Source organism: Leptidea sinapis, chromosome 47, assembly GCF_905404315.1.
Source record: "Leptidea sinapis chromosome 47, ilLepSina1.1, whole genome shotgun sequence".
NCBI classification, from domain to species: Eukaryota; Metazoa; Arthropoda; class Insecta; order Lepidoptera; family Pieridae; genus Leptidea; species Leptidea sinapis.
The window spans coordinates 4,648,975-4,662,740 of record NC_066311.1 but is presented as its reverse complement, the minus strand read 5'-3'; the positions used below and the strand labels follow the sequence as shown (position 1 = coordinate 4,662,740).

General features: G+C 34.1%; 2 protein-coding genes and 1 long non-coding RNA gene across 9 annotated transcripts in view; 2 read left to right on the top strand and 1 right to left on the bottom strand.

Annotated features, from left to right (window-relative positions):
* Positions 1-13,766, bottom strand: part of LOC126978163 (RNA-binding protein 41-like) — a 298,020-nt gene that overhangs the window by 248,090 nt on the left and 36,164 nt on the right. The window lies entirely within an intron of this gene.
* The window catches only part of LOC126978220 (uncharacterized), a 242,323-nt gene that overhangs the window by 201,032 nt on the left and 27,525 nt on the right, over positions 1-13,766 (top strand). The gene's annotated exons all lie outside the window — the stretch shown is intronic.
* Positions 11,403-13,766, top strand: part of LOC126978117 (SWI/SNF-related matrix-associated actin-dependent regulator of chromatin subfamily E member 1) — a 147,222-nt gene continuing 144,858 nt past the window's right edge. For all 7 annotated transcript variants that reach the window (XR_007732518.1, XM_050826853.1, XM_050826852.1 and 4 more), the window contains exons 1-2: positions 11,403-11,525; positions 12,730-12,809. Coding sequence is in view for 6 of the 7 variants with exons in the window: in XM_050826853.1 (XP_050682810.1) it covers positions 12,743-12,809 (67 nt within the window). In the remaining variant the exon portion in view is untranslated. The remainder of the gene's footprint in view (positions 11,526-12,729; positions 12,810-13,766) is intronic.

Genomic DNA, 13,766 nt, shown 5'->3' with positions numbered 1-13,766 from the left:
GAGGGTGACGAGCGCAATTGTAGTGCCGCTCAGAATTTTTGGGCTACTCAAGAATCCGGAGCGACACTGCATTGTAATGGGCAGGCCGTATCAATTACCATCAGCTGAACATCCTGCTCGTCTCATCCCGTATTTTCATATAAAAAAAACCTAAGAGGCGGAGGTAATCACAGTGTTTGTCTGTTGAAGGCCTACTTCAAGATAAATGTGCAATTTGTAAGCAGGTTAAATAAAAAAGGCATACAATTTATTATTATAGTATATTATCGAAAACTTAACATACATAGATCTCATAAATTTTTGTACGGAACTGTAAATGCGCTAGTTTCAATCGCGCTGTACATACATACAAGTATATATATTAAGCTATCACAGTTTTAAATACAACATTTTCTATGTATTCCTAGATTCGACTAAGAAAGACATTTACATTATAGATTATTTAAAAAAAATATGTATTAAAACGGCCCCGTGCTGAAACCCTTTTTAGCCTATAGTTTTTTTAAGTCGACCAAGTTGATCCAGTTCGAGATTGTCACCATCACAAATCAACCTTGAAATTCTTCACAGGTGTGTGTAGGTTTCCGCACACAATGTTTTCCTTCGCCGTTGGAGCGTTGAATAAACAAACATGAATTCGAAAATCGAAAACACATTGGTACTCCATGACATGACAAACACATGAAAGGCAATGGCTCAAGCCATTATGCCACCGACGCTGTTTAAAAAAAACGATGGTTGCCACTTACAGCCCCTTATTTCTGCATAGGATACAAATGATTTGAGTTTTCTTTAGTTTTAATTCCGCCAATATTTGTCTTTCAACAATTCGACACGTGTTTTGCCTCTACACGAGGCATCCTCAGGACGTGTTTTCTCTCCAAAATCTGGCACGAGACTCAAATCATTGTGGATTATGGATTTCCGCAAAGTAACGCCTACTTCAATAAATTTTCTGCATAGGATTTTTCGTTCCGTATAAAATACATAAATTGTAAAAAGTATTCTTATTAAGAATATCGTCCCCCTTAACCGGATATTGTATTGTTGACAATAATACAGAGACATTTGAGCATAAAGTTCTGATATTTACTCCTTACACTACATTAATAAATAAATCAGTGTCATTTAAGCATATAAACACAATAATAAATACTTATTTCTATTAATTAAGTGTAGCAAGTTATTGTATTATCTTTATAATAAACAAATAAAGTTATATTTCTCACTAAACTTCTAAGTATTAACGTAAAACTACAAATTAAGTACTATAATGTACCTAATTACTAATAATTAACAACATAATTACTAATAGTAACTTGGAGATGTAACTAACTACTAAAGCACTACTTCTGGAAATGTATTATTACTTTGTAGTTAACAACTTAAAAATTCTTATCACATAGGTATAATATGTAATAAAATTTCAAGGGTAACATAATATTTTCGTGGTATAATAACAATATTATCAGTATGATCTACTTTTAAACGGAAACCGTATGACAAATGTGTTACCTATCAGTCGAAATTAAAGCAGTCACAGATAAAAATATATTACATTTATACAAAAAATATTGATAACTACCATAATCTTAATCCGATTAAAGACTTTAAGAGATAAAAATAGAAAATTAAACGTAATAGACGATATCAAATGAGTCAAAGACCACAACATAATAACCTACCTACTTATATCATCGCAAATAGCTCAACCTTACAAAACTACAGTAAAGGACTCCATATCATTATATGTACAATCTCAAAGGTAACTATTATGGCTTAATTATATTATTCTACATTGAAATACACTGAACAACTATACACAGTCAAAAACGTTAATAAATCTTCATTTTAATTATCTCACACAAGCATAAATACTATTATATAAAACCTATTTAGATCAAACGTAACCTGTATGGTAATGTGTCTTTGCCCTAAACTATAAAAAAAAATTGTGTTTGTGCGTCACTAAAAACTTATCGAACACTAAATAAAACCAGGTGGTAATCTCTTAAAACTCTAGCCAGTTCTGATAGTTAATAAAAAAACTTATCAAAGTTTTAGTACTCAATAATATTATCTAGATGCATCTTTGCAATGCCGGTGGGTAACACCATCAAACAACTGCTCTTCAGCATTCATCAGACTCAGGTACCACTGGTAGTCTCCACTGCCGCCTGTATCGACGGCGTCTGAAGACCAACCGACTACATTTCCTCAACTCCATATTATTAAACTCCTTATCTTCAGGCAATGTTGGCAAATTTCTTTTCACACACCGTGGTAACACGCACTCTGTCTCAAATGTATTTATTTTTTTCAACATATCGGCGTGTATTTGTAGGAAAGCAAATTTTACAAGCATTTTGAATCGACTGTGCACGGCGGCTTCAAAATATTGACTGGCTTGTGGCTCTGCCTAGTAATTGACATGAGTTCGTTTTATACGTTTATTTTTAGATAAGCTAGAAAACAAAACATTATTAAATACAGTGTAATGTAAATTAGGCTTGCTGCGCATTAGCGATTCGTTTGAGCAATTAGTGAATTTGCGATGGTCCCGTGTACGTAATTATGAGTACTTTACGTAATGATATGATGACTTCAATCAAAAATAGTATTCTACACATTTTCCAATTTTATTATTTTCTACAATTACTTAATACAAATATATTTGTTAAACTAATACAGTGCCTTAAGTCTTGATCGTATAATAATATTTTTTTTTTATAATATTGACACACTTATACACAAATTATCTCGTCCCAAACTAGGCAAAACCTGTGCTATGGGTTGCGAGACAACGATATATTTAGAACAATATGCTTACTTCAACATACATAAATACGTATAAATATCCATGACTCGGAAACAAACATCCATATTCAATACATGATACCGGGATTCGAACCGGGGACCACTAGCTTAGTAGGCAGGGTCACTTAGCACTCGGCTATATGGTCGTCATAATAAAATAATGAATTAATAAATAAATTAATAATATAAAATTAATATAATAAAAAAATTCTATCGATACCAATTCAAAATCTATAACCGACTGAATTCAATGTTTCTGGATGGAGCAGTCAGCATTTTAAATTTGTTTTTTAGTCTGGTAAGTCTTCATTATCAAAGAAAAACGAACTGCACAACCAATCTAAAATATTACATGTTATTTATGTTTATTATGTATGTTGCCATTTAGGAAGCTACAAGCCCAGCGCCATATTATAACATACATCGATAAAATAAAATGACCAACTTCTTTAAATAGATTGACTTTAGCATCAATTGTGGACTGAACAAACTGCGGATGAGCTAGCGACCCTCTGTTTGTATGGAAAAAGCACAAATGATCATACGGATCACCTGATGGGTGATGATCACCTCGACTCACACTCTTATAGCACCAGGAGATTCATAGAAACGTTGCCAGGCTTTAAGGTGTGCGCATCAGCCGAAAGACTGCCACAGCTTGAACTCTCCCAAGAATGTCCTGTGCCGCACTCATCCAACCTATCCGAACCGATCTTGACCAGATCGTCGGACAATTTTGTGGGGAACCTACCAACACTTCATCTTCCGGTACGTTGTCACCATTCGAAGACTTTGCTGAACCAACGGCCATCTGTCCTTCGAGCTATGCGCCCTGCCCACTGCCACTTCAGCTTCGTTGTGCGGTCTCTGTCGGTGACTTAGGTTCTGCTACAGATATTCTATTTTTTTGGCTATGTAGCATCATCCTGTACACAGTACAAAACTACTTCCGCTCCCGCTCTAAATAATGTGGTAAAAATATTGAAATCTTTCGATATTTTAACTTTCACTTTGGATATGAGGAAGCAAAAATTCGCTGTTGCTGTTTGGTTACTCGAAATACAGCATCTACTAAAATTATATTTCTGCAGAAGTATTCCACTTATTATTATATAACGCAGATACTGCTACAAAGTAATATTTTGCAACTTGTCGCTAAACAACGACGTAAATTAGGTAAAACGCAAAATTGTAATGAGCCTAAAGGGAATTGTGCCAACTACGACAAGCGGTCTTCGTCCTATTCAAGTGAAGGTTAAATTTTGATTTGTTTTGAAGCTATTACAATTTTGTGCATACTTTTGCGCAAGATGATTTAAATGTTCTTAATCGAGGTTGGTGACTCATTAAGTTTCTTCTTTTAGCTTTTTTATTAAATTCAATATACATGGGACATAATATTGCTTAATAAGTTTAATATTATCCTAGAGAAGGTTTTGTAATTTCAGAGTTTTTATAGATACGTTGCTGACGATTAATGTGAGTTATATCCCTGAGCTATAGCCGTACCGGAATTATATTGCCGGCTTCTCATTCCACAAAGATACTTTACGTGGCATGAGGTCTCGCGATTTTTTTATGGAAGAAGAAAACCGTAAAGTAAAACTGTATAGTGATCACCAGAGTAATCACAGAAGAAACTCAGAATGTTTTTGCGACCAAGATTTAAATAATACCTACTAATTATACAAGGCTAGCTTCCGGAAAAAGTCGTTAACTATATACGCTGCTGCAAGGCGCTGAAAGTTATATTTTAGCAAACTTTGCTTAGTTTGGCTACTGTTGGTTCTATACAGCATTAGCTGTCCACCAAATATAAGGATGATAATGCTCACTAACTGCAGATAAAATCATTAAATCGCTTTTTTTTCGTGATGAAACTGACTGGTGTTATTGTCATTTGCTACCTCATCAAAGCTCTCCCACAAAGAACTTCTTGAAATATAGCTGAAAAACGAAAAGGCTCGAATTGACTCGAGTTCTCCCAATCAGTCGTGCACCTCCATTCACTCGTGCGATGCGTCAATCGTTGACCGGATATCCGGCGGCCGAATATCCTACAAAAATGGTATCCGTTTCAACTCTCCTAATTAATACCAACCGTTTCACAAATGACAGCAGTGAATCACATTGATCATAAACAAATACTTGTTTTTTTTAATCTAGCCAGTTCAACGTACATGTCCGTTCAGCCCGCGGCATAATAGATTTCTTTGAGATCTTTACAATATATTAATGATATAACATTTGCAATTTACAGTCCTTTATTTGGAACGAATTTTAAACAACTAATATAAATTCTATTACAATAACAATGACACACTGTAATAAACTGAACTAATAACTAATGACTCACTGCGTACATTGTGCTAGAAATGATTTGTATTACATCACTGCATCAGAATTATTGTCGTAAAATTTTATAGCGCACGGCAAATATAAGCGTGCACAAGCATTTGTTTCCAGAGCTGAGTCGAACCTTTTAGAAAGATTCTCATTATCTTAATGCTGTCTCGGTAAACAAAGTGATGAATACAATATTCAAATGAGTTTTATTTTGTATCACACATTTAAATAACAACAGGAATCTTATTACTTAAGTCTGCAAGCGAACTGTGGCTTATAAACCACTATGGAGAATAGACTTCTGATTATTTAACAATGTGTATAGCTGTTATACCAAGAAATAATAAGACCAGTGAAACTACTGGGCAAATGAGACTTAACATCTTATGTCTCAAGATGACGAGCGCGATTGCGGTGCCTCTCAGAAAATTTGGGTTTTTCAATAATGCAGAGCGGCACTGCATTGTAATGGAAAGGGCGTATCAATTATCATCAGCTGAACGCCCTGCTCGTGTCGTTCCTTATTTTCATAATAAAAAAACCAAGATGGCAACCATGAAAACATGCCCTTTGCTTCCCCGAGGCAGTATAAAGAATAGGGGATTCCTACGGCCAAGGGTATCGTAAGAGGTGAATGATTTATTCTATGGAAAAGGAGAACAAACGAGCGTACGGGCCACCTGGTGTTAAGTGATCACCGCCGCCCACATTCTTTTGCAACACAAGAGCGTCGCCGGTCTTTAAGAAAGGTGTACGCGCTTTTTTTGAAGATTCGATTTTAGATTCGAGAATTTTATTATGATTTAGTAGCCATAAAATACAGAGTCGCGGACATGATGCTTTCCATGCTTGTAACAGGCAAGTGATTAAATCTCTATACATATTAGATATACTATAGCCAGTATTCAATTTAAAATTATTAATTGGGTTTTTGAAAAAATTTTTTTTTATGTATTTTAAAACTTTATTATTAATGATATTGATATTTAATGCAAAAAACTTCAAAAAAATTTTTTTTCAATTAATTATAAACAATTAAAAATTGATGAAATTTAAATAAAAATCACGTGACTATAAACGCGCCATGATTGGTCACCATAGTTGTGACGTCATAATGTTATAGCTATTTAATAACAGTACAGCGTTTACGGCTATTACACGTGTCTAGACAATAATATTAAAAATTTATTGCTAAAATACGAGTTGTTAGTTGGTTTCGATTAGCTATGTGTGATAAAGGATTTATTAAGGCAAAGTCTGATAATATTCCTGATGTTGATATATTTATGATCACCGATTTTTTAAAAAATGACGTTCGGTTTAATTCTGCTGAAGTTCGAGGTGCCAAGGCATCAAGGTAAGTTTGTTAAAAAATAATATAATAAATGAAAATATTTAATTATTTATTCTCCATTACATTAAATATAATTATTTATTTCATAAATTGCAGAGCATCGCGTGAGAGTTACGGCGACAAAGCTATAGGTTATGTTCAACTAAGTCGTAAAAATAATATTTGTATTGTGAAAGGACGGGTATGTCCAGAACACCGAGTTCGGAGTAAAGCTTATTCAGTTACTTTAACTATTAATGAAAAGTCAAAAAAAAATCGATTTTGTTTGGGGATTATCACGGTGCACTGCTTGAAACCATTTATTTCGACGTTTGTCATCTTGGGGAACATTTAAAAACATTTTATCAGGAGTTGCCTTTGTAGTATTCTTACATAATGGTACAAAACAAGAACGATAACTTTTGAGGTTCGACATTTTTAATATAAATTTAAATATTTAATAATGACAACACAATTAAATAGATCAAAACACTGTATTTATTATTTTTCTATCAACTGCAATGAGTGAAAACTAACATTATGACGTCACACGCGCTCGGGTTTGTTCGGGAGTTGTCGGCGTGTCTTCGGTACTGGATTCAAAAATATTTTTTTATTTTGAAATAACTTTTGAATTATTGCGAAAAAAAAAATAGTTTTGTTATAAAACTAATATATAATCTTTCCATTTATCACAAAAAAAAAATTTTTTCAAAAACCCAATTGTCATCACTCTAGTATTCACAACAATTGACAAACAATTTGAAAATTTGGCATACTTTCCACGGAAGTTGGCATGTCCGCAAAAAAGTCATACACCATAGTACGTATGTTGTGAGTAGAATGAAAGTAGATTAGGTCGAGATTTAGTGCACTATCAAACAACTCTCTCGTTCGCATGCATTGTTATTTTTTACGTATTGTACACAAAAAACGGTAATCTCACAATTGGGGTCAAGTGTATTTTTTTTAAATTGAATACTTTATAAATGAACGAATTTTGACATTAATTATTTGTACAAATTAAATTTGTAACCAAAATTTATGAACAAAGCGGGACTCGAACCCGCGACCTCTGGGGTTCCTACCAACTGAGCCAACCGTTGGAGAGACTCGATAATTGAGGGATATCACATTAGAAATACAAATTAATAATTATTTGGTAAAAAATTAACCTAAGTACATTATTTATTCAACCGACAATTCGTGGACTTTAAGAACGAAGTGTTCACGGGTGATTCTCGTTTCTTTCTACGGTTCCGTGGCCAAGTGGTACAAAATTGAAACCTTATGGATTCATCATGTCTGTCAGTCTGTTCGTCCGAGTGTCACAGCCACTTTTTCCGAAACTATAAGAACTATACTGTTGAAACTCTGTATGTAGATGTATTGTGTGAACGGCATTAAGAGTTTCACACAAAAACAGAAAAAAAAATTTGGGGGTATACTTACAACTGAAACTCAATTTTTTTTTCATCAATCTGTGGATAGGTCTCGAAAAACCAGATTCAAGTTTATAATATATTTTTTTCTAAACTGATTAGTTTGCGCGAGAGACACTTCCAGAGTGGTAAATGTGTGTGTGTATGTGTCCCTGTAACTTCAATAATGATAAAACTAAAAAAAAAATATTATGATGTACATTATTACCATGCAAACTTCCACCGAAAATTGGTTTGAACGAGATTTAGTAAGTAGTTTTTTTTTAATATCTACGTCATAAATCGTAAACCGCAATTTACCTTTCATTCATTCAACTCAAACATTATTATTATTAAAGAATTTTTATTTTATGTTACTTGCTGCTACGGAACTTGACTTTTACATCTTGGCTCAAAGTGAGGAGCGCAATTGAGATGTCACTCCTAATTTTTGGTTTTTCAAGAATCTTGAAAGACACTGCATTGTAATGTGCAGGGCGTACAACTTATATATGTCAGCAGACTTCAATTCAAATTCAAATATTTCTATTCAAAATAGGATTCAAAATCACTTAATGAAGGTCAAAAACTACCACCCATTTAAAATACACTGCCTCAGACCTAAGAAGAACGGGCGCAAGAAACTCAGAGGGCTTTTTTATAAAATTATGGATTACAATGTGATATCGTACTATAATCATTTCTAATTGAAAAACTTGTGGGTGTCCAGTTCATTCCCAGTCTGTCGAAATTAAGAAAATAATTTAACTTTCCCACACATATTTTTTTAATAATTCTTTGAAATTTCGTAACACATTTTTGTACATTAATTATCTGGGATCATATTGTAAAAGCACATCATCGCTCAATAAAAGACTTACTAGCTCGACTTAACAGAGTAGTACGCATAACAAGTTTATGTCTAGCTAATTGTAATTTTTTTTTAATATAAACAAAATAAAAAAGAGGCTGTATATACGATCAAAAAAGATATAAAAGGGCGCTGTGAGTTGTGACACAGTATATAAAGGTAAAACAGTGACAAGTTACGCCCTACTTATATTTGTAGTCTCTTACAAGTGTCTGTACCTATACACGCATTCTATTGTTTGTCATGTTGCGGTTTTCCATCCGGTTGATAATAACAATACAGTCAGTGGCCAGAGGATTCCAACGAATCCACTACGATGACTATTTATATACCAATGTTTTTATAACAACAAAAACTAGCTGTACCTGCTACTTCGTCAGTTTGGACGTAACCCTATCTCGGCATGTTAATCTGTAATACCATGATGTGGCCATTATTGGGTAGGAAAAGACATGAAGCCTTTATTGCAAGCAAACTAGAAAGTTACATTTTAAACTTATGCTACAACTTAATATACTAAATGATTATAATTATATTTCATCTAATATATGTTATATCTTATGTTAATCATTGCTCGATTGTCCGCTGACATAGGCCTCCTCCAGATCTTTCCACATTTTCCTGTTGTAAGTTGTTCTTCTCCAAGTTGGGAAAAGACTTAGGGTACATTTTATCCCGATTTTTTTAGTAATTCCCTAAGATTACGAATACGATTGGGTAACAATTAAATGAAAACATATTCGCGGGCAGAATATTGTCATTCACATGATCTAAGAATACCTAATAATATTAACTAACAAATTTAAAAAAAACGTAGAATTGGTGTCAGTGGCTCAAAAAACGTTTATTTGTCAAATAATTGCACAGTTACACATAGAATAGCTATATATGTATTTAAACTAGTATAGATATACAAGGTTAAAGGGAAAGTCGTTCAGAATACTAGAGGACTTTATTCTTCAGGTCAATTCTAATGGATTTTTTGATTCTGTAGTATGATATATATTTGGCTGTGTGTCGTGAAATCGCTTGAACTTATTTTCTTGCGCGTTTGTCTTTGTATTGTTATAACTCTTATGGTTTTTAACCGTTTGGTGTAAAGGGCTTTCATAATGTGCATGAAAAGGTAACTAACATATTGATGTGTAACTTCTTTATCGACGTATGAGAGAAATTTTATAGCAAAACGTCACGATTTTCAGTTACACGCCATGTTGTTTTTGTTTTAAGAGCCACAGTACTGACTGACGACTCTGTCGGAACTGAAACTTCGATATCAACGTATGGCAGAATTAAAAAAAAAATCGTCATACTTTTCTGTTATGCTCAATGTTAATGATTATGATTATTATGTTTATAATCACTACATATTTTAAGTGTGTGTCTGTTCGCGATAAACTCAAAAACTACTACACCGATTTTCATGCTGTTTTTACCAATGGATAGAGTGGTTCTGCAACAGTCTACGCTAATATTGTTATTTTAGGTTGTGTATATATTATTTGGCTAAATTGTGGTGGCCCTTTCATAGAAGCCACAATAGGAAAAATGGAACAGAATATCACTTGCAAATCCTTTGACAAAGCTGTCCATCGAGCTATTATTGCAGAAGTACCTTCTGTCTTCCGTAATGGTTCCGCTCGTTTCCAACAAACAAGTCATCTAACAACTCAGGAGAGTAACCTCTTGGAGGTTCTATTATTTTATCACTAATCTTCTTTCCTTGATTCTTTATCTGGTGTGTGGTGGGAAGCCCACCCTTTCGCTATAATTTAGATCCATATTGCTATTGGTATTTTTTCGTTCCAAAACGAACAAATCAGGTCTATATAATTTAGACTAGTTTAACCCAATGCCATGCAAGTCGAGCGTGTGGAACCTCCTCTATCACTCCGTCGTCAGTTCCTTGCATATAAATTAATTATTTTTACTTAGTTGAATTTCGAGAACATTTCAGCCGGGTGACGTCCACTGCTGGACAAAGGCCTCCCCTAACAATCGCAATGATGATCAGTCCTGCGCTGCCCTCATCCAATCTACTCCGGCGATCTTGACCATATCGTCGGTCCATCTTGTGGGGTAGGACCCCACAAGATGGACCAGCACTACGTCTTCCGTTTGTATCGAGAATATCAAAAATTGGAACAGTAGCCACTTTAAATAGTATTTATCTTGCGTCTATTAATAACAGTACGACATTATTTTGGCATGGATCCCAGGTCATTCGGGTATCCTGTGCTAAGTCAGCTTCTCAAACAGGATCCCTCCAATACTCCCAAATTTCCTTTCACGACTTGAGCACCAATTTGAAATCATCTATGTAGTTGGTCCGACACTTGGAAAACATATAAAACATTGAAGGGGAAGTTCTATAGAAATCTTAAACTTGATATTCCACCCACACCATGGTTCTCAAAATTCAAGCTTGTGACAAAACCACGCTTGCACTCCAGTATCAAAGGAGACGGCCCACTGTTAGTTTTCTGTACACAGTGACCGTACCATTACTCAATACATAGCCAACCTCAAACTGACATTGGCTAAATTGTGGTGGCCTTTCCGCAAAAGCCACAATATAAAGAATAAAATAGAATGTCATTTGTCACTTTATTGTCAAAATGGCGTCGTTTGCTATGTGCACCGTGGTTTCTATGATACTTTTGTGATTATTTTATTTAGAATATTTAACACGGGTACCTACATAAATAACAATCTTTCCTTAATTTGATAATTACAGGTATGTTTCTATTAGTTGCATAATTAAATGTATTGTGGGTTATTCAATATTAACTTTATACATCTTCAAACAATACTATGAATTTCTTTTTTATGAGCAAAAATGACGAGACAAACAAACGTTCCCTTGATAGTAAGTGATACGCCTGCACATATCAATGCAGTGCCGCTCAGGAATCTGGATTGAACCCAAAATTGCAATTGCGCTCGACACTTTTAGGCCGATGATATCTCATTAGTAAAGTAATTTTGCTAACTACGGCATCCATCAGATATCATCATACCGAAACACAAAGTGCTCACTACAACTTGACGGCAGAAAAATGCGCCTCTGGTCTATTTACCCTGTGCAAATAAGACTCCACTGGTGAAGCCTCATTGAACACTTGCTATATTGAATCCTCTAGTTGTATAAAGTTGAGATTCTCACTGCTCTCAATTCTCTCACTGTGTATCAATACTTATTCATTTGGAAAGTCTTTCCCACTTAAATTTCTCAATGACAAACATTGTGTCAGTTTCTCAAAACAATTAGTTAATGCATATACAGATTGCACATGTTATTATTATCTGTTAAAAGAAACTGATTAAAAAAATCAAATTCTTAACTGTGAGTACTAATGCTGCCCATGAAATCTTAAGGTTTTCTGCTATATGCAGCAAAAATACTATGTCTGTATCTAGTTTGATAATATATGTTGTCTTGACCTCATTAAAAAAATATAATAAATCTATTCAGTAGTATTTGCATTTTGCCAGGACATATATACAGACAAATAGACTTACTAAACATGAGTAAAACTCAGTACTAAAATGAAGTACTTTTTTGGGAGTAACAATGTATTACTGTTGGTATTAAATGTACAGTTTTTACTTAGTTACAATTTTACTATATAGGTAATAATATATAGATGTCTAATTTCATCTTGGAAATGCGGAATATAGAAAAGATATTACCATACTCTTGAAAAATCCAAAAATTCTGAGCAGCACCACAATTGCGCTGGTCACCATTATGCATAAGATGCTAAGTCTCATTTACCCAATAACATCAGTTGCTATGGTGCCCTTCAGACTGAAACATATTAATGCTTTACGGCAGAAATAGGTGCCATTGTGGTATCCATAATCTAGCCGGCATCCTGAGCAAAACAGCCTCCCACTGGTATGGTGGTTAGAAAGTAATCAAAAATCATTTGTTTCAGAATATTACATCATATGGCAACACCAAACAGTTACAAACAAACAGCATCAATGTCTATGCCGAGTCCACAAAACAATCCGCGTTTGTATTCCATTTTTCCATTTGTTATTATGAAATGTCCAATACTAGTTTGACATTAAAATTGTAGCCTTGCTGTAATGACAATGGCATTATGTTCAGTTATTTTATGTTGTTAGATACTAACATATTGTAGGGCTGCCATCTTAATCCTACTTTTTGATATCTATGTTCCCAATTTATCTTACTACATGTTATATAAAACCAAAAAAATATAAATAATTAACTTTTTCTGTACAAGATTCTATTCCAAGAATATACAGTGGACTGCCAGTAATCCGTCAGATATTTTGCAGAGCAGTGTAGGACTATCCCCCTAAAGTCCGGAATTACAGATCCAATGACAAGATTCTATATGTTACATGTATATGCTTTCACTTCTGAGCTTGTGACAACATTAGAAGGTACGAATATGTATATACACAATGAATAAACAGTAAAAAATGAACACATGCTAGCCCACACCCCTATTAATTATTAAATTCATACATACCCTATGCATCTCGAAAAATTATAGTGGTGATATAACATAACAATAATAGTGGTGGTGAAAAGTTATAACTTGTTCAATCATGCATTAGCGAAGATTGTCAATACATAATAAATAACAGACCATGTCGGATTACAGGGGGTGCCGGACTAGACAGGGGCTGGATTACTAGGGGTCCACTATAGTTCTTTTTTTTTTCATCTGATATATAAATATGTTGGCTTCTCAAGTGACTGATTGAGGTTTGATTAATATAATCAATTACTTTGTCTAATTTTATAATTACTTCCTGACATTAGTGGCACTATTTAAAACATAGAGACAATATCAATGTAATAGAGTCACACAAGGCATTGTATTACAATGCCTTACCTAATTCAATACAGTAAGAGGCTTTCAAGGAGATTGATGAGGAGATGAAAAATAGATGTTGTCCGATTCTCAGACCTACCCAATATGCGCTCAAAATT